The 21,230-nt window shown below is 40.2% G+C and overlaps 1 protein-coding gene across 3 annotated transcripts in view; it reads left to right on the top strand.

Annotated features, from left to right (window-relative positions):
• LOC121948893 (diacylglycerol kinase beta) overlaps window positions 1-21,230 on the top strand; it is a 126,209-nt gene that overhangs the window by 85,177 nt on the left and 19,802 nt on the right. For all 3 annotated transcript variants that reach the window (XM_042494427.1, XM_042494426.1, XM_042494428.1), the window contains 3 exons: window positions 1,620-1,684; window positions 11,710-11,800; window positions 17,207-17,408. In XM_042494427.1, the coding sequence (XP_042350361.1) occupies window positions 1,620-1,684; window positions 11,710-11,800; window positions 17,207-17,408 (358 nt within the window). The remainder of the gene's footprint in view (window positions 1-1,619; window positions 1,685-11,709; window positions 11,801-17,206; window positions 17,409-21,230) is intronic.

Genomic DNA, 21,230 nt, shown 5'->3' with positions numbered 1-21,230 from the left:
AAAACAGCATCAAAATAGAGCTTGTTTATAAGTAGACAACAGCAGTGGAGGATCCCCCAGCTTAGCCCCTATTGTCCTAAAATCCTAGAAATGTTTTGAAATCCTAGAAACACCCTAACATCCTTCACTGTCGTAAAATCTTAGAAATGGCCTAAAATCCTTTTAAATGTTCTGAAATCCAAAAAACATACTGAAATCCTCGAAATGTCCTCATATCCTATATATATCCTAAAAGCCTATAAATGTTCTGAAATCCTAGAAATGTCCTGAAATCGTAGAAACGTGTATGGGTCTGCTGCGAGTGGCCCCTCCTGTCATTTTACAAAAGTGGCCCCCGAGCAAAGCAGTTGGTTATCCCTGACGTCGAGCATAAATAACGCTGTTGTGACAGCGTGATCCTCGGTGGTGTTTGTGTTTGTAAGTGAGGTCATACTGAGGCTGCTCCTCTGACTGATCAGGATAATGTCCACCTCTGCCCCAGAGGTCAGGGGTCAAACACATAGAGACAGGAGAGCAGGGTCCAAGCTGAGCTCTTCACCAATCAGCTTGTGACCTTTCTTTCAACGCTGCTTTGTGTCAAAAGTCAGAGGTCCGTTCTGCTTAGTATTTAACACTGTCACCTACCTTCAGAGGGTATGAACATGCGTCCAGGGTGATCGGACCACAAGGTGACAGCTCTAAGTACAGGTGTGAGTGCACACATTGCAATCTCAATTGTCTTATACGGTCATGAAGAGCCTAGAAAAGTCAAAATTGCATATAACAATTCCTAGGGGTGGAAAAGTTTTGGAAGACTAAATAAAGTCTTGAAACAGTCATTGATATTAGTTCCACACACCTATATAATAACACATGATGTGTCTAAGGACGGTCGGTTATTCAAAAATCCAATGATAATTCATGTTCTTACAGTTACTGGCTGTGATTCGTGGTGTAATTTTAGTGAGAAAATGTATTTTAAAAAATAAATCACAAAAACTTTGAGGGAAAAAAATGCCAAAATGTTTTATTTAATATTGCAGATTTTTTTCTAAAGAAAAAGAACATTTCTAAAAATGTTTTGAAGAAAACATGCCTTTGAATTTAGAGGCCACATTTCCTTAAAAAAAAAAAGTCACCAAAATTCTTCTGAGAGAAAAAAAAAAAAACTTAAAATGTTTTCTTTTGAAACTGTTGTAAATTTACAGAAAGGCCAATATCTTTTAAAGAAATCATGACCTCCAAACCCACGGGCCTGTCTATAAAAAAGATCTGCAGTAAAATAAATATAAAGTACAGCCATTTAATTATATGTTGCCCAGCTAAAGCCAAAATAAAAAACATAAATTCTCTCCAATGCTTAAAAATTATTTGACGTGTCTTCCCTTTTTAGCACCACAGCCTCCCCTCTCATTAATAATGATTGATCCCTAATTTATATTTAAATATTCATTTCTAATGCCTTTCTGAATTCATCATTGAAAATAAAGAGAAAGAAATGAAGATAAATGTAAAAGTTTCAAAGATTCACTCAGTGTATCATCTCTCTTATCTTAACATGCGACCCTATAGCAAACTGTGATAATGTGCAGGTTTTACTGATGTCCTACAGCCAATGTCTCTCTTTTTGTCTCCTGCAGGACGCCTCCATCGCACATCGCTTTCATCTGATGCGGGAAAAGCACCCTGAGAAGTTCAACAGCAGGTGAGATTAAAAGAGCTACGAGGGGTAAAACACACTGACACTGCGAGGCGGATTGTAAGAAGGAAGCCAGATAACCGTCCATTAACTAACGAGCAACCTCATAACCAACCAGTGACCTCGCACTTTAATCTGGAAACCCAATATCACACTGAGCCGCAGCCGTCAGAAATCAATAACAGAACAAAATCTGCCTGCGTAGTGGAATCAATATATTGGCAGTGCCTCATTTGTGTAAAAACTATAACATGAGAGGATGAGAAGGTTTCCATAGTCCAGACACAAATGCCTGAAATGGTATTTATTAGTTGTGTTTTAGTTTTTTGTGTGTTGATTCAGTGAATTTCTCGACTAATTAATAAAGCGTCAAATGAGGACTTCTTTGTGCACAAACAATGCCGTTCTTTTCAAGAGTTAAAGCAGATGAAGGCATTAATGACGTAATTGTTAGCAGAGAAGGTATCTTCAAATGGCAGGCCGTGCAGACCAGTGCGTAGCCGGCTAATTAATTGTTACATAACACTGGAAGCTGCCTCAGTCTGAGTAGACGGTGACAGACAGCGCTCCGGAGTCAGATCAGAAGAAATAGCTCAGTTATGATGCTCTGCGGATTCAGAAATTTAACCTTGTCGCACCAGAAAGAGACATTTTTACACAGAGAATCTGTGACTGTGCTGACTTCTTCTGTCTGTTAAAAAAAAGCTCCCAACAGCTCGGTCTCTGGCTCGCTCACATCAGTGACCATACGAAAATGATTCAGCTATTAGTGATTTTGGAACTTTAAGGACATAATGATTGAAATAAGATCTTTTTTAGTGTTTGTAGAATTGAAATACCAATTCATATCCGACTATTTTGATTGGGAATAAAATTACAGCATTTGTACTTTTCAGGATTTCTAGTTTAGTGGCTGGCTTTATAATGCGATGGGAATGTTTTAAGGCAGCTTTCACACCTGGCTCAAATGACTCTGCAGCAGATACGGTTTTTATCGGCACTGATGGGAATGCAGCACCCAGGTGAACACGGTAACTTCAGCTCCTTAACCGTCGAGATGCAATGACGCCCCGTTACTAATTACCGTCCGTCTCCTCGTCAGCAGCACTAAAACACAGATTCAAATACATCTACAGCGAGTTTGAATGGTGTACTTAAGAAGCAAGGGATAAATAACGAGAAGAAACCACTTAAGTGATTAAAAACCTCTGTTCCTGCTGCTGTGTTTACCTGTTCTCCTGCCTGCCCGTGATGTCACACGGACACACCAACAAGACAACGCACACACACGCACATGCCAGCTGACAGAAAGGCCGACTCACTCTCCAGCGGTGAGTTCAGTGGCAGTGGGACTAGAGCCATTTAACGGATTTACCTGTGTTTAAATAACCTGTGTGCACCCACTAATTGCGGTGGGAATGAGGTATTAGATTAATGCAGGTCTTGTATGTGTGAAACTGTTGTTCTCAGTGATGGAAAGACATTTGACTTGTTACAACATGCCAACCTGAGGACGTCACTTCGGGGTTGTTTACACGGCAACGGTTGTTGCATGAAATGTCAAACTTTTGTTGCAGTTTGGCCCTTTGTTCACACAATAACGATGTTTCAGGGGCCTAAAAACACAAACTTTTGAAACAAGATTCCAGAGTGTAACCGTATTAAAACGCCACCTCTTCTGTCGCTGAACTGGCAATGCACAGATCCTGTGAGTACGGAGACATCACAGCCGCATTTGGCGCATGCACATTACAAACGTACTCCACCAACTACTGGCCCTGGCATTCATACTGCAACGTTTTCGGTTGTTTTGCAGATCTGTGCACACGAGCATTGTTCTCACAATGTTATCATATGAATGTGGATCTTCTTTTTAAATGCAAAGGAAAGACTTTTCCGTTTTTAGGAGGGCCGTTCTCATGTAAACGTGGTCTAATACCATCCACACATAGCAGAGGCTGTGGGAGAAACACCACCTTTGATGTCTCCCTGCTTTCATTTCCGGCAGCCTTTGCTTTGGCCACACTTCCCTCGGACGACTCATTCAGATGCGCAGCAGAGAACAAACAGCGGCCGTGTGCACACACACCGATACTGTAGCCCTGAGCTGAATCACTGCTGATGAGTTTACGGCGCTGCCTGTTGTCTTTACTGTGGCCTGGGGCCGAGGGAGGTGTGTGTGCTAACAAACAACTGGTGTGTTTGTGAATGTGATAATGCTCTCAGGTGTCTCGGAGTAAACGCCTATGCAAACAGCACACAGATCTGCACCAATGATTTGCTTAAATGCTGATCTGTCTAAACAGTATACGGTGCGTTTGTGCTTAAAGGGATAGTTTGGATCATTTGAAGTGCGGATGTAGAGTTTCCCACAAAATTAGGATTTATATGTGACGGTAGCTGATGGTGCTTTCTGTGTCCCTTCCCTAAATTCTGAATTTTTGGGGGGTCAGTGAATGCAGCCTAGGCGGAGTTCTTTATGACTTTTTTTCCTCAGCAGCAGTTTGTGACTCACAGGGTAGATAATTGATCTGCCGATTATTTCAGAGCTGATCAGATCAGATTGATGGATGAGAGGAGCAGCTGCCGTGAGTGAAAACAAACTTTTAGACCCAGCAGAATGAATGGTTAAGTTTCACTTTCAATGAGCCTCATGTTCTGCTGCTCCATCTGTACCCAGAGTATGCTGTGCACTCTAGTGGTACAGTTAGTAACCAAACTGTTTATAAATTCTGACAGTGCTCCTAATGAGCGACAAAAAAAACAACAAACTAAATCAAGGCAGCAGTAGACCAGCAGCTCTTGTGCCCAGTGATGTTAAAACATGTTTTTCTTGATGTAGTCTGGCTTTAGCGATTTTACAGTTTCAGTTCCCCATCAGTAATCACTGTCTGAGGGCAAAGTAAAGCTGTTAAAATATTCTAAACATAGCATATACTTCAATTATACTTTGTGTTGGTATTCATGCCTGCTTCTCCAAACTAGGGGCGTGCTGACTGTCATTTACTTGCACACACGTGCACAGTGCATGGACATACATGTGGGGACATGCACACACCTCATACTTTAATAACATAGTCATTATTTACTGTTTTTTTGTTCTTTGTCTCTGTTCTCATTTTGGTCTCCACTTTCACTCAGTCATCCCATATTTTATTGTATTTGTTGTATTGCATTATTCCACAGTAATCCTACATTTCCTGTTTTAATTCTGAAAGCCTAACCAGGCACAGGGGTTAACCTTGGCTGCAAAGCTGTACGCATTGCATTGTTTTGTATTCTACGTTATCTAAACCAATGACTATAGATAAATTAAAAATTCTGTTGTTAATTGTGCACATGAGCACAAACACACGGAGGGCTCTGAATGTTTAAAATCACAACTAAACCATCAAAGTGGCCCAAAACAAGCACAATGTTTACTTTTACTGCACGCAGTAAAGTACAAAATCTTGTTTTTGAAGGAATCACTTGGGTACTGCGCAGCTCTCGTATGTTTTGCTGGTGTTTCATGTTGTTTGCCTGATGAAAACAACACATGTGCTTCCCTCCACAGTTAATTAGCCCACATACTGTAAAAAAAAAGAGCAGGGAGGGTAAGAGAGAAACAGAAATGGATTGTTTGCACTTTGAAATTCAATAATTAATGCTAGAGTTTCCACCCAGAGCTCCATATATTTGTTCCAGCATAACAGGCAGAGAGAGGAGAGCATGATAACTAACAGATACCGCTGTCTCTCTCTGTTTGATCCTTTAAACAACCGCCACAGTTAAAAGACATAAAGCATTTATGTGAAGAGGGACAGATTAAGCTCATAAATTTAGAGGTTAAACACAATGAGCTCTTTCTTCTGTATGAAATGTTTTTTTTAATGCATTTAATTGGGAAAACTCACCTTTCTTTGCTTTTTTTTGCAGTTTTTTTTTGGAGTTTTATGCCCTCTGTGCTAAAAATACAAAAAAAACATTCCCAGTCTGATTCACTTTATTTTTATTGTGAATCAGAAAATGGTTGGGGGGCCACACAGCACCCTATCAGGGACCAGATTTGGCCTGCGGGCCGTAAGTTGAGAATCACTGCTTTGCTGCTGAATCTCTGTATGAGACACTCATGGCTCTGATCCAACACACAGAGTAAAACAAACAGTCTAATGTAAACCGTTTACAGTCAGCCAACACTGGAGGTTGTTGTTCTTTTGAGTTTTTTCTTTAGTGTTTCCACAAAGTAACAGACAGCTGACGGACAACTGCAACTGTTCTGTTGTTTTCTGACTGATGTTTTGGCAGCGTAAATATCCTCAGTGTTTTGAACTGAAAGGAGTCAGTTTGGAGAACGAGCAGTTGATGAATCACCTTTGACCTGGTGAGAAAGGCCCACTGCCACATGTAGCTCACTGCTTTATTGTCCTCCCTGCCACTCACAGCCCCACATTGTCTGTGATGTGTGTGTGTGTGTGAGTCTCTCACACACTCACACCATCCCCCACTCGTCTCCTCGCACATACGGCTCCCAGCCCCCCTCCTCCCTCACTGTCGCCCTCCCATCCTGGCCCTGTTGGGACGGAGGGGATGTGTGACTCCTGACACCTCAACGCACCAGCATCTAATGGTCACAGTAGCCAGACCTCCAGGAGCCCAAAGCCCAGGTGCTAATGACTTCTCACAGGGAGGACAATGCTGTCTTTCTGTGTGTAAATGTGTGTGTTGTCGTCAAGTGAGGGAGTTTCGGAGAAGAAGAATCTGAGAATCAGAAATCAGATTAAGAAAAAGATTTATTGTCAAGTAGCTTTTTACTTACAAGGACTTTGCTTTGGATTTTTTGGCCTTTTACACGGCAAGAAAGATTTGAACGAAAGGTTAAACTTTAGTTGCCTTTCATTCACACGACAACAGCATTTTGGCCTCTAAAAAAAACTTTATTAACAATGTTCCAGAGTGTAAATTTTCGAGAATGCCACCTTTTCTGTCGCAGTGTGAATGCTGTGAAAACCGTGACGTCACGTGCATTACATTTCAAATAAATAACCATTCTCAAGTCAGAAAACAACATTCACAGCTCAGGAACGCCTTTATGGGGCCTGGCATGCATGCTACAGCATTTTTGGTTGTTTTTGTGGATCCATGTACACAAGCATCATTTTTGCATTTTCTTTTTTTTAGTAGGGTCATTCTCGTCTAAACGTGGCCATTGGTGCAATCATAAAGCATACTTTAAACATATTGAGAGGAATAAAAATAAGGCAAAGTACTGTGACAAAAAACAGAGCCAACAAGAACCAACTTACCTAAATGTGGCGGAGCTGTCAGCGCGTTATCACCTGACAAAGGCCACTGTGCTGAAACATGATGGTGCTTTTTCCTGTCTTTCTATTCTTTCTTTTTCTCTCTGAAATAGTATTGCCTGTAACCACTTCAAAAGACCACTCCACCATGTTTAGGGAAACTGGTTCTTTTGGGCTCATTTCTTTTCAAACATTTAACCCACCACAGAGCGCTTTGTTTTGTTTTGTTTTGTTTGTTTTCTCGACACTGAGAATGCCCATCTCCATTCATTTTTAAAAAAAGTACTGCAACACTCAAAAACATAAATATAGAACAGAAATAATTACAATAAAAATATGATCAAGATACTTTAAAAGTGCTTTAACATAACAAATATGTACATTATAATGGTTCTTCAGAAGCAGGTTGTCCTCTCTGTAGTTGGTTGCTTTATTACAGAAAGTACTACAAAGATGCCGAAAAGTGGGGTGTCGGTGGCTCAGTGGATAGAGCAGGCACCCATATACAGAGGCTGAGTCCTCTGCAGCGGCCGCAGGTTCGTTTCCAGCCTCGATCCTTTGCTACATGTCTTTCCCTCTCCCCAAAAGCCCCAAAATATCTTTGAAAAAAATGTGCATATATGCTCTTAATGTGCATATAGAGGAAGAGATGTACAATTAAATCAAGAAAAATAAAGTGAACAGAGTATTTTCCCTATATGCCTGCTTTTTCCCCAGTCGGAATATTTTGAAAATGCGATGCATCTCAAAGGGAAAATTCAGCTTTGTTCACTCTGCTTCCTGCTCCACAGACAAGGACAAACAAACACGCCAGCACACATTCAAATACACGTGTGAGGACTTCTTTTGTCATAAAACATGGCGAGCAGCTGACTCATGAGCCATGACCTTTGACCTTATCAATTTGAAAACTCTATTACTAAATTAGAGTGTGTCAGTATTTGCGGGAGCGTGCTGTTGACAGTGCAGGAGCTTGCAGAACTTTATAAATTAGTGGAATTTGTGCTTATGAATGTGGAAATACAGCACTGATAGCAGCAGGCAGCCCTGCAGAAGCGCCAGAGCCACAACGCTGCCAGTGTGAACACCACAGGGGTGAAACACGCTGCAGTTCGGCGAGGTTGCCGAATCTGGCGTAAGTCAATGTCCCACTTGGGCCACCTCAGTAAAAAAAAATTCTTGAAAAGCCACTGTGCAATGGTAACATCCTGCTGCATTAACTTTATGTATGAGAGAGGAGGGGGCAGGAAAGAGGTGTCGAGGTCATGAGGTCACTGCTCATATTGGGGATTAAAGGAGATGCTTATCTGTAGGGAGGAGTAGCGAGGGGCACAATGGGCGAGAGATAACTGGATACAGTTCAGAGCCAGAGAGTGTTGGAGCCCCCGACCTCTGCTGAACAGTGTTTTTATAACAACATGGTTCAACCTCTCTGCAAAGCCAATCTTTATTCTCTCTCAGACGACTTGTGGTTTCACCAGGTCTCTGAATCCTCTTTGAACAGACGAGCTTTCAAACCAACTGTATTCATTAAAGTTGAATAAAATTAATAAGTGCTTTGCTTTGTTCGTAAAGCAGCCTTACAACCTGAACTGGAGACTAAAAAATAGGACAAAAACGTGTCGTGATAATTGGAGAAATAGCTCCTTTTTTAAAGATAATTTAAGATACTTTTTGTTCACCAGTTTTGGTGCATAAACATGGGAATAATGGAGGAGCGGCTTACGGAGGCAGTCTGTCTCCCTGTTGCACTCTGTGTCCATACGAGAGGGGAAAAAACACGAGTTAATTGCATTTTTTACAGACCGTCTCAAGTGGAAGCAGCTTAATGAGGTTAGGCAGCTCGCCTCATTGAGAATCGCAACTGTTCCTAATTGTGATCTCAAATATGCTCATAATCCCCTGATTTGACAGCGGCAGAGGTTTCTGGGGAGGTATTAAGGTGAGAGAGAGAGAACAGGGGACAGAAAGACAATTAGCAAGGAGGAAAACATGTGAACGAGTGCAGCGGCTTAAGACATTTAGGTTACATTTTAGGTAAAATAAACAGTGGTGAATTATTTGAGTGCTTTGTTTGAAGTCTGTTCTACAATTTAAGTTCATGTTGAGTTTTATCTCCTGAATTTCTCTCAGTCGAGTTCTGTTTAAATGTCCTTCTCTTCAAGTTTTCAGTGCCAGGGTGGTTTGTGACCTTGGCACTGGTGTGCCCACATGATACTGAGCTGTTGTGTCAATAGTTGTGTTTTCAGTATCAGCAGCAAATCTATGTTACGTGCCAATGAACCTGCAGTCATATTATGAAGTATGTTTCGTCTGTGGAGTGATGCATGGTGGGACATCAGAATCAGAAATACTTTATTGTTCCCCGGGGGAAATTAAGGTTCATTACAGTCGCTCGGATGCCAGCATAGATAATTATAGCAAGTAGAAATAAGTACAAGTGTATGTATATAAAATATAAATATAAAAATAGAAATACAGTAAAACAGTTAGCACCAGTATGTATGTATTTAAAGATAAATTTCGTGTAATATGCTGAGTGTGTGTGTAAAAATATAAACGTAAAGAAACACACTAATAGACAATTTGCACTAAAATGCGAATATTTAAGTTATGATATGGATAATGAGCTGAGTGTGTAAAGTGTGTAAAATTAAAATGTGCCTTATGCTAAAATGTAGTCTATAAAACTAGTATGTAAGCAAGAATAACAATAAGAATATATACAAATGCGGTACATGTTAAATATCGCCTACATTCAAGAGTTGGAAGAATATTGCACATTTGAATAACTGCACAGAGGATTGTGGTTGTGCGGTTAAAATATTGCACCAAATATTGCAGTGTGGACATGCTTGTATACAGGGACAAGGACAGTAGTCCAATTAAATGACCTAATCGAGCTTTAACCGTAGCTCGACTAAACTATACATGTAAACGTACTGAGTGTCTGGATGCAGCCTCGCAGAGCTGCTGGCGTGGCTGCAGACTCTTGTTATAACACATTTTGCAGACAGGTTAGACAGGTTTCAGGACTTTGAACCTCACATTCAGTCAGTGTGAGATGTGCTGGGGAGATGGTGGGAGTCCTGTCTCTAAAGCATCATGAATCCATATGATTGCTTCTGGCAGAGCTCAACAGTGAGTCTTTGTTCGCCCACAGAAAGGTTAAAATTTAAAAAGTCTGAGAAAAACCAAGTGTTCAACACTGACTGTGACTTGTAGGTTTCCATAGTTACCTTCAGTCCTCCTCAGTTAAGCTGCATTTCCACCAAGCAGCATGAACCAGTTAAGTATGCATTTTTCGTGTTTCCATTATGAAAAGTTGTGGATGGTACTAATAGAACTGCTCATTACGTCTCCATTTTTTCTTGACCCCTCTTTTGGGATACTTTGCACACTGACCTGATACTAAAAGATGGAGTTATAAACACTTCAGTTCTGAGCTGTGGCTGCTTAACAACTGTCCATGCCGTGACAAGTTTTTAAATTATAACTATAAAATGAAAGTATGTTTCGCAGCCTCCAGCAGCAGCTGTAGACTAACAATTCATTCTCTGGGCCGACTGCCAGCAACTTAGTGAAACGTTTACTTGTAATTTCATTCCATGCATGAGCAAACAATGTAAATCTATAAACTCACCTTAAATTTCAATATGACAACTTTGACCTCTCCATTTGTTTTTATTGTCTCACTTAGATGTCATACAGTTTTATCAATGAGTGGATCTTCAAGTGTTTTAAAAATGTGTATTGATCGTGTGACCTGCATATATTCTAATGCTCACTTGGAGAAAAACACATTGTTTCCGTGCACTCCAGCAGCTCGAAACAACTGTCACTCCAGCCTGCTAATTTTTATTCTGAAAATGTCACCGTGCAGCCCCATTCTGTGGACGTTTTACAGGGTGCAGACTTCAAGCTGTATCAGTGGTGAACAAGAAAATACAGCGAGTGCTGCTGGACAGAGCAGCGAGTGACAACAACATGGCCCACATGTAAGAGTACTGTCTGTTGTGGAAACGCTACACAGATCTAAGGGCCAGGTACATGTTCGTCAGTGTTACTTTTGGGGCCAAAGTTATGTTACTGAAAGCTTTTGTGCAGTTAAATTGAACCAGTTGGTTTTCTCTCCATTTCTCACTGTTGCAAACAAGCAGAGATTTCACCTTGAGTGTAAACTGTGTTGTTGGGCCACTGCCCGGTCCCAAAACTGCAACAAATGACACCAGAATAAAAACAAAGCTGCATCCATCAGGTCACCTCTGACAAACCCTCTGCAGGGCAGAAATGAACCGTCAGTGCTGTGTGTTGCTTTGAGTGTTGTGAATCACAATAATATTTACCCTAGTTGTACAGTCTCCACCAGCCATGTTTCACCCCGTGTCCCCTCCGGAGGCAATGTTGACGTTTCAGCTCTCTGCATACGGGCACTGAGGCGACTGTGTGGATCGTTTCGATGAAAGAGCGGACAACAGTAGAAATGTTGACAGATGGTGGGGTTAACTCTCTGTGCTGCAACTTAGGGCTTCAGGGCGCATCGATGGAGCTTTGACCTGCGTGGTCACATGGCCACGAGCTTTCAGAGACAGAATGTGACGTGACTCAAGGCGCCGGACAGCTTCAATATGTGTCCAGTGCACCCGAAACAAATCACGCTGTAGGCTCGAAACACCGTACTCATGTGCAAGTTAAAATATTTTCTAATGTCAAAACGTGTCTGTCCTCTGTTCCCCTCTCGCTCCTCAGAATGAAGAACAAGCTGTGGTACTTTGAATTTGGCACCACCGAGACCATCTCTGCCACCTGCAAGAAACTGAATGAATGCATCGAAGTCGAGGTGAGTCACATCAAAGCTGTTGTCACTGAGGCATAACGGACGAGTGGTGACAAAAAGTGAGTGCTTGTGTAACTGACAGATATGAGTAAAAATCTTTGAATACCCAAGAATGTAAAAAAACAAAAACAATCTTGTGTACACTACATGTCAATAAGTTTGCTTTCCTGCCTTTTCGCTGTCAGATTTTCAAATGCCGTCCTTTTATGTGTTGCGGAGATGTACAACAAAGTACTTTTCTCATATTAATGAGGCGGGCTATTCATAGCACAGCATCAGATTAATGCTCCATAAAGTCCCTGATTGCCTCATTCAGTCAAACGGCGATGCATAATGTGTCACCTGGGTGCTTAAAGCACAGCAAGACTCCAAGAAAACACACGAGAAACACACCTTTTCAGAAAGCAACGGGGAAAATGCAAACAAGCTGAGTTTCATCTCAGAGGGTTCATGCCCAACACTTTCCATATGTTAATTCATAATTTAAAAAAAAATCCAATTTGACTGTCTTTAGTAATTACTTTCTGAATGTTGTTGACAAATAACAAATAACTTTCTTAGCTGGAAACGGCGTTAGTAACAGCGCAGTAACTATTTCTGTGTAAAACATAAATTAATCTAGGTTCAAAAAAATGACTAATACATCTACCTTGTACTTTGTACCTTGAGCCTTGTATGTAACCTTAGTCGATATATAGCTCCACTACTTCTTAAAGGTTACAACTTTATTTTCTTGTTCTTTGTCAAGAAATCCACAATACATTACTCTGGGTTTACACTGGACGGGGAATGGCCATGAAGCGCACTGCTTTTCTGTTGAGCGAATCTGGCAGGTAAACGGGCTAAATGCTCTGTTATGAATAATATAAATGATATATTAGATATAAATTATTTGATCATGCAAAATGATAAATTATGCAGACATTGCTCAAAATAGAGAGGGAGAGAGACACACAGCCAAAGACACACAGGCAAGCAGGGACAGAGCTCTGTGTTATTAGAATGGAGCAGAGAAGGAGAATCACTGCGAGGGGAAATAAATGTATATAAATATACATGTGTGTGTGTCTGTGTATATGTATTTACTCAAGTATTTTATGACACATATTTTTTCAGAAAGTATCACATTATGATTCTTGTCGTAGCTTACGTGAGTGCATATTGAAAGATGCTGATGTGTTTCCGCTCAGAGGGCAGCGACTTCCACATAAGGTGACATCATGTCTAATAAGAAACTGGGGAACAGCTGTGTAGGCAGGTATGAAATCATAAGGCTGGTCACTTGATGCAAACAGGCAGGAAACTTTTGGTGGGCGCCTAGTGAGAGGTGTTAAACCACCGTGTGTAGAAAATAAACCTGGAGGGAGTCAGTCAGATTGTTGACTGTAAAACAGCTGCATTAATTGCTGGGCTTGTATTACTGTGACCTTTAAGGTTTTGTATGAGATATTCAGAGCATTAATATAGAAACAAACCACAATTTGCTATGTAAAGAACAGACCAGTCGCCAGAATAAAACGCTGGCGTTGTGTGTTTCTGCAAACCACAGATACATTACATTTTATATCATATCAACGTTGTGTCTACGTCTTGTGTATAAGTGAATTAGTGTGTTAGCTGATAGTCATCTGGAGGTAAAGGGGATTGTGGCTGGCACGTAACCGAGGTGAGACGCCTTCCACGCAGACCACTATTTGAGACTAACAAACAACAAAACCAGTTGTGATTTAATGAGTCATTGCTGTTTCCTGCAGCTTTTTAGGCCCCAAAAGTGATGCCTGTCAAGGCTAAATTTTGCTGCTCACAATAGTCTATCCTTTGTCTCTGAGAAATAAATCGGCTTCATATTTGTAAATTACTAAATTCTGATCTGTTTCTCCTTAAACCCCTACTGAGGCGAAATTGGGATCAAAGGAATAAATGAGCAGGAGCTCTTTTGCTGTGCTCAGAGGCTTCTCTGAAGTTTCTCAAGTTAGAACAGATTTTAAGATTTTATGATCTTAAATTAGCATGAGGCTGACGCGAGAGAAAGGCTGTCACTCAGAGCCGAATTTAAGAAGAATGAGAAAACGTTCAAAATCTCATTGATATTAAATTGAGCTCTGTTGTGTCCACAGGATGTAGGCTGGATAAAGAGGAGATCTCAGTTTGAATTCTTTGTTTTCCTCTGGATAGTGCCGCCAAAAGTTTGTTTATAGACATATTGCTGCCTCTCCTGATGGGGTTGTGCCACCAAAATCGGATATTTACAGCCAAAATATGAACTTTTGCCAACAATAGCCAACTAGTTTTTGTGGCTAAACCCACATGTTATCTAACTACAGCGTTACTGGAATGAAAACTTTTCATATACCCACGAATATAACCTGCAAATTTGCATACCCATGGTTTGAAGAAACGTACAGTGCCAACGTTTTTTCATAAACGTGAAAAGAAGGCAATGAACAATGACAATAAATGACCCAAAAAAATAGCAAGAAATTCATAAAAAGCAACAAGAAAATTACTTGAAATGAGCAACAAAATAAGAAAAGAACAAAAACAGAAAATGATCTGAAAAAAGTTATAAAATTAAGAAAATATAAATACTCATATACATATTTTTTACATATCTGTTTTATTTAAAGCTAATCTTCAGATCATGTTTTGTCACCTTTCACTGATTTTTTTTTTTTTTTTTTTGTCATTTGTGGGACATTTCATGCGACTGGTTGCCTTTTTTCCTATGTTTTTCAAAGAAATTAAACCAATTTGCTCACATTTTAAACATTCAAGTGCTTGTAAAATGCGTCTGAAAACTGTACAACAAAACTGATATCAGTCCAGATTTAAAAGGGTTAATTTGGACATTTTTCAAAATGTCCACTGCACTTTGAAGGCCACTCTACACTTCACAAAGCTGTCCAGTACCAAAGTGCTGGTATTGTGCTCGTACATGTTGAGTAGGTTTTCACACACACGCACGCGCGCACACACACACACACACACACACACACACACACACACACACACATTATTTAATGGTAAAGTCCAGCGTTTTTGTGGCTGCTTTGACTCAGCACGAAGCAACCGTGCTCGCTGAGTCACAGCAGTGTGTTTTTGACATTCTCTGTTGAATTATGCGATGAATCCAGATGAGGCTATGAGGCACAAAATAATTCAGTGTTAGGCCAGGAGGGCCAGAATGGGGTTACCTAATATATGTTATATAATATCCAACAGTATGTATTGACATTGTGCCGTCTATTTTACTGCTGTCTATTTTTTGCTGCATCACACATTCACACACTTGGCTCCTGCCCAGGTAGTGCGTCAGGACAAAATAAATCTTGCAGTCTTAAACAAATCACTGGTGCACAAAGAGGGAACAAACATTGGTATCTGCCTTACTCTATGATACAGTATCTCAAACAGTGCAGCTGTAGTGACTGTGGTATTTATTAGCCCAGTTGTTAGCACTAGATTCCTCTCTCTCATAAAGTTATCTTAAGCCTCTTTTCCACTGCGCAAAAAACCTGCAAACATCTTGCTTTTTAATGGTAAAGTGTTCAATTGGCATTCACACCTGGGTCAAATGACTCTGCAGTAGTCACAGGTTTCTATTGCCTCCAGCTCCGATTGACACTGAAAAAATACAACAGTTGGGTGAACAAGCTAATTTCAGCTCCTTAACCAGCGAGATGCATTGACACTAATTACCGTTCATCACGGCCAAAGCAGCACAAACACAGCGATCCAAATTAATCTGCACGGAGTTTGAAAGAAGGCAGGTTTCCATTACAGATTTGCACAAAAATCTAAGCAATATTTTCAAAATGTCGATAAAACCCAATTGTGAGATTAATGTGTTTCAATTGAGTGATGTTATGCAACTTCTCCTCTTGTGATAACATTATGAAAAGCATGGAGATGGATGTTGAAAACATTAGCAGGTTTATTTTTATTGCAGCCACCGCACTAGGCGTATTTTATATTGTAATTAATTTTTAATAATTTGAGGGATACTAGAAACCCACCGAGAGACTGAAAAAGTAAGAAATATACAGAAAGCAGACCTTTTTTTTCAAACTTCTTAAAATTTAGAACACACATTTCTGTATGAGTCTTTTTGAGATTAATATGAAAAAAAATATTGTTTCAGGAATCTCATTCCCACAACAAAGTTCAACATGGCCATTGCTCTTGAGTTTCGTCAGGTGCAAAGAGCTGTTACAGCATTCCTTGTTGCTGCTGGAGTTCTGATGCATTTTGAGTTTAAAGAAAGTTGTCAATTTTTGAAATTCTTTCCTCCACCCCCACGCTGCATACATAGATCATATTGGCCCATCATCCATACTTTCCTCGACCTCTTAAGTTTCTCCCTCCACCTCTCCTACAGCGAGGTCCTTGACCTTGTATCTTCCAGCCACCCCATCACCTGCTGTCTTGCCTCTACCCCCTCCACTCCTCTACAGTCTGTCGCCTCTGACCACCTGCCCCTCTTAACCCACCTTATCAACACATCTCTAGTCTCAGCACAGCAAATTCCCTTTTCTATGTCCTTGCACTCTCAAACATGTGTGCTGCATTTAACACGATGATCCATCAGATCCTCCTTTGGATCTGCGCTCTCTGTTTGCGTCCCACCTGAGGTGTTGCTCCTTGCAGGTGACATGGAAAGGATCATGCTGACGACAGGAGTTCCACAAGGCTCCATCTTAGGTCCTCTACCCTTCTCCTTTGTCACAGGACACATGGTTGCTGTCATACTCTAGCATGGTTTCCCCACCACTGCTGTGCTGATGACAACAAGCTATTCTTATCGATCTTCCCATGTGACAGTCAGGTGGAGCCATTGCTGCCTGCCTGTCTGACATCTCAGAGTGATTATCAATGCACCGCTTAAAGGTCAACCTGGACTAGACTGAGCTTGTGTTCCTCCAGGGGCCTTCATTGCACATACAGGGGCCTAATTACCTGTATGAAATATGATTTTTACGCATATTTTGAATTGTGTTACAGCGAGTCAAGCCCTTTTGACTACAATTAAGCTTGTTGCATCTTTTGTAACCACGTCTTTAAAGAAGTATTAAAAACCCTTAAGTGTCACATACTGAGGCAGTACAATTTGCTCAGTGTTGATTTTTTTGTAAAATTCTCATCCCTCAAACTGTTTATTTAATAACTTCAGAACTAAGCACCGGATATTATATGAAAATTTGTCAGCGGGCAAAAAAGTGGTAGGAAGACCAGGGGCACAGCAAGCAGCAAATGTAAAATGTTTCATCATAAGACCTCCTTGGGGTAGTCAGCTTTTTTCTATGAAAGGCTCTAAAATGTGGAACACACTACAAACCCTAACGAAATCAACACACGATAATAAATATTCATTATTTGTCTTTGTCCTTCTGTTTTGTCTCCTATCTTTAGTGTGACGGGATCATCTTGGACCTCAGCAACACCTCCTTAGAGGGCATTGCTGTGCTCAACATTCCCAGCATGCATGGCGGCTCTAACCTGTGGGGCGAGACGAAGAAGAGGAGGAACTACAACCGCATGAGCAAGAAGGTTCCCGACAGGATGCCAGCCAGCACCGTCACAGACGCTAAAGAGCTCAAATTCTGCATGCAAGGTGAGTCAAAGCAAATAAAAGAGGACACAGTTTGTTACTGACATGATCAGTGGTAAAACGGCTCCGTCCGGCTGTGCCTTTGTTTGGAGCCAAACTAGGCTTTTCCACCTAAAATCGCCACAGAGCATTGTACTTAAAATTTTAATTATTTTGAACCTCAATCTTGTTGCTGCTGACCTTTCAAAGTGCATCCAATGACGTGTTTTACGTAATCCAGGAGTTTTGTCGGCTCTCGAGCTGTTGCTCAAACTACAGGCTGTACTTCTGCATTTTTTCACTGCCCACCACGCACTGTCAACCACAGACACGAAAAGTATAAAAGCAGATCAAGAAACACACCTGCCCCTCTTTCTCTCTCTCGAACTTGGACTGAAATTCAGTGAAACTGAAAAACAGTTCTGATCGAATATAAACAAAGATTATGTCACTGCACTGCCTATTGCTGCCTAAAATGTTTTCAGAAACATGCTGGCGCCGTACTGCTTCCTGAACCGTAAAACCAGAGGCCAAAAAAACTCATAACAAACTGTGAACCTCGGCTGAAACCCAGAGTCTGCTACTGCGTTTCCTATGTTGCGCCTCAAATGTTTTCAGAAACATGTTTTAACTAACCGTTTACTTTTATTGTGAGATTCGGCCAGCCGGAATAGTTTCACGTGGACTAGACACGTGGACACGTTACGTCACCTACCAACAGGAGCGTTTATTGGTTTGGTGTGGCGCTGTGCAATCTGTTAGATGTAGGTTTTCTACCTCTACACACAAGCATTTTTGTTTTCAGTTTTCTCTGGTCATGTAGCACCAATTTCAAAAGTATTTGCATTTGTCTACTGCAGAGATGGTCTAGTTTTATGTGAGGACCCTTTTTCCATCTGTGAAATTCTTTAAACTAACCACTGCCTGGTGTTTAACTCGCTTGTATGGTGACATTCTCTTCACACATTCCCACCTGAGTGTGAGTGATTGAACCATTTGTCTCCATGTTTACATTCAGAAAAGCACAGCATGTATTTTTAGACGTTAATGGGGTCAGGCGGTGCACCTCCGCTGTAATCACACAGTGGGAAACCCTGCGGTGTATTTTCATTGATTGGATTTTAAATGAAGGTTACAACCAAAGCGTTAAAGGACATAAAGCAGCATAACAGTCCCTGTCATGAGCTGCTTCAGGGTGTCTGACTGTTAAGTGGTTGCTTCATGCATGTTTGTGGTTCACAGTAAAATAGTGTGATAACATAATGACCACCTATTCACTTTTCTCTACACGTAGCAGTAATTCACTTAATTTGACTTTGGACTTTCTTAATAATCAGTGGTTGTTTTCTCCTGCGGATAGCAGCTATTTAACAGTTACAATTTTCAAAATTACCACATCATCACTTGTAGCTGTGTTTGTATTTCTGAGTACTTATTAATGTAATCAGATATCTATCTGATATATTCTACAGTCGGGTTGGGTTAGTGTGAATATTTTCAAATGGGTTTTATATTAAGCTAAACACCGGACCGGTTTACAGAATTACCAGCTGACCCACATGACTCTGTGTGCCAACAGAAAATGAATGTCTGACTATCAAATAGCTCTGAGTAACATCAGAGCTCTGTCTGCACGCTGAATCCATTAAATATGCACCTCTGTCGCTTCATGTAAAGAAACCACTTAGTATCAGCTGTGCTGTTGAGATTAGACTATAAACATAAACATTTAAAGATGGGCAAATAATCTTTCTACATTTTTAACATTACTTTTTAAAGCAGAATACGCACATTTTATATTGTGATATTCACTGGAAATTACAAATTATTTCCAGAATGTGATATGATGACAAATGCCGGATAAGCTCGTACATAAAGACCGGCAAAACCGTAAATCGACCCAACGCTATTCTGGAAGCAAAGTAGCTCAAATCTGAAAATAGACCAGTGCATAAAAACTGTTCACCTTTAAATCTGCCACATATAAATCCCCTAAATCTAAGCAAGTTTAATGATAAATGGCTGGTGTATCATATCTAGGCAAGGACGTTTCTTGCGTCACCATTTCTTTTCTCCTTCTTGCATTTTGTCAGGCGTTTCGAGCCAAAATTATTAAACCACCAGCAGCAGCGCAAATGTCTCAAAAAAAAAAAGACCACTATACAATCATAATAATAATAAGAAGAATAATCTTTATTTATTGCAGTTTTCAGTCTTAAGCACAAAATTAAAATAAAATAAAACAAAAAAAAGTTCACAGAATAAAATAACTGTCAGACACCCATGCAGCCCCTCCCCTGCCCTCTAATGACAAAATGCCAAAATTAAGAACATTAAGAACGTTAAAACACAAATAATAAAACAGCAATGTGTACAAAAACACGAGGGGGCAAGTTTAAAAATACATTTTCCTAATAAGTAAATGAAATGTGGAGAAAAGAATTAACCATATTTAAGCAGATAAAAACTAAGAATAAATGAAGAACCACATTTATAGGCAGATAAGACGCAAATAAGAGAAATAATGTCATATACAACAGGTTGAATGTATTAATATATACATTTATAAATTAATGCATTAAAGCTTGTTATTTGTGTGTGAATTCATCACTTATCACTCGTGCTGGAAAATACAAAATACAGCTAAAATGATAATTATTTTATAATATTTTATCTCTAGATGCAATGTAGATACTTACTTCAGTGGAAATTTAGGCCATTTATTTAAACAATACAATCACAGAGAAAGTGCCATCCGAAAAAGACAATCAAATCAAGTCAAATCAAATCAATTTTTAAAAAAAGTTCCTCTACTGAAAACCTATCAAAGTTGACTTGTGGATCTGTTTTTCGAGGTGTTTGGTTTTAGCAGTATACGGTATGTTTTGTTAATATTTAGCTGAACTCCAGGATGAGTATGATGTCCAGCTGTCGGTAGAATTCACTTTTGATGTCCACAAACATTAGAAAATAACCCACTCTGGGCTTTTGCCAAGGTTTTCTCGATTCATCCCACTTCTGTCTCTTCCACTTCACTTTGTCTCCTCATCTCTGCTGACTGAACTAAACCTTGTTTCCATGGAGATCTCAGGGCTATACCGAAGTAAAGACCGGAGGAGAGGGAGTGAAAAAGACGAGAAAAGGAAGACAGTGAAAGAAACTGTAGTGAAAGACAGGGATGACTCATATCAGGCACTTTTATTTATAAGTTGATGAACTTCACCTGTTTGTAGATGCAGTCTTTGTACTTATGGTAAAAGTGGGGAAACATATTTCAGTTATTGTGAATTAGTTCGCGGTCATCGTTGCTAATGTCTCTCCGTCGACGTCCCGTTTAAAAATTAGGCACATATCCTCACTTTCTTGACCTTTTCTTTGCAAATTGCATCATAAATTAGCAAAAGAAACTGTTTCTGCTCTATCGGTTTCTGTTTTAGTACAGCAGCAGGCAAGAATTTTGGGATTCATGATGCAGTTGTAGTCACAGTCCAAAAAGGAGTCCGTAGAGTATTAATAACCTGCACACATGTGCTAACTTGTTTTAGAAAAGAGGTATTAGCCTTGAACAGGTCTGCAGATTGACAAGCGTCTCGATGAAGGTGTCACATCATCTACCGTCCCCTCCACCGCCTGACCACAAAGTAATACGCCACTTCAGAAACATTTATATGATTTGTATGAAACATACAGAATATAAGATATTCGTGGGTTGCAGAAACAGTCAGTACGTTCACATGCACAGTCTAGCTGAGCTACATTTACAGCTTGATTAGGTCATTTATTTGGACTACTGTCCTCCAGTATACGTTCACCAGGGGAGAACTGATTTATTGATGAAGTATGTAC

This window comes from Plectropomus leopardus, chromosome 10 (genome assembly GCF_008729295.1).
Source record: "Plectropomus leopardus isolate mb chromosome 10, YSFRI_Pleo_2.0, whole genome shotgun sequence".
In the NCBI taxonomy this organism is placed as follows: Eukaryota; Metazoa; Chordata; class Actinopteri; order Perciformes; family Serranidae; genus Plectropomus; species Plectropomus leopardus.
This window is presented reverse-complemented; position numbering and strand designations above follow the sequence as displayed.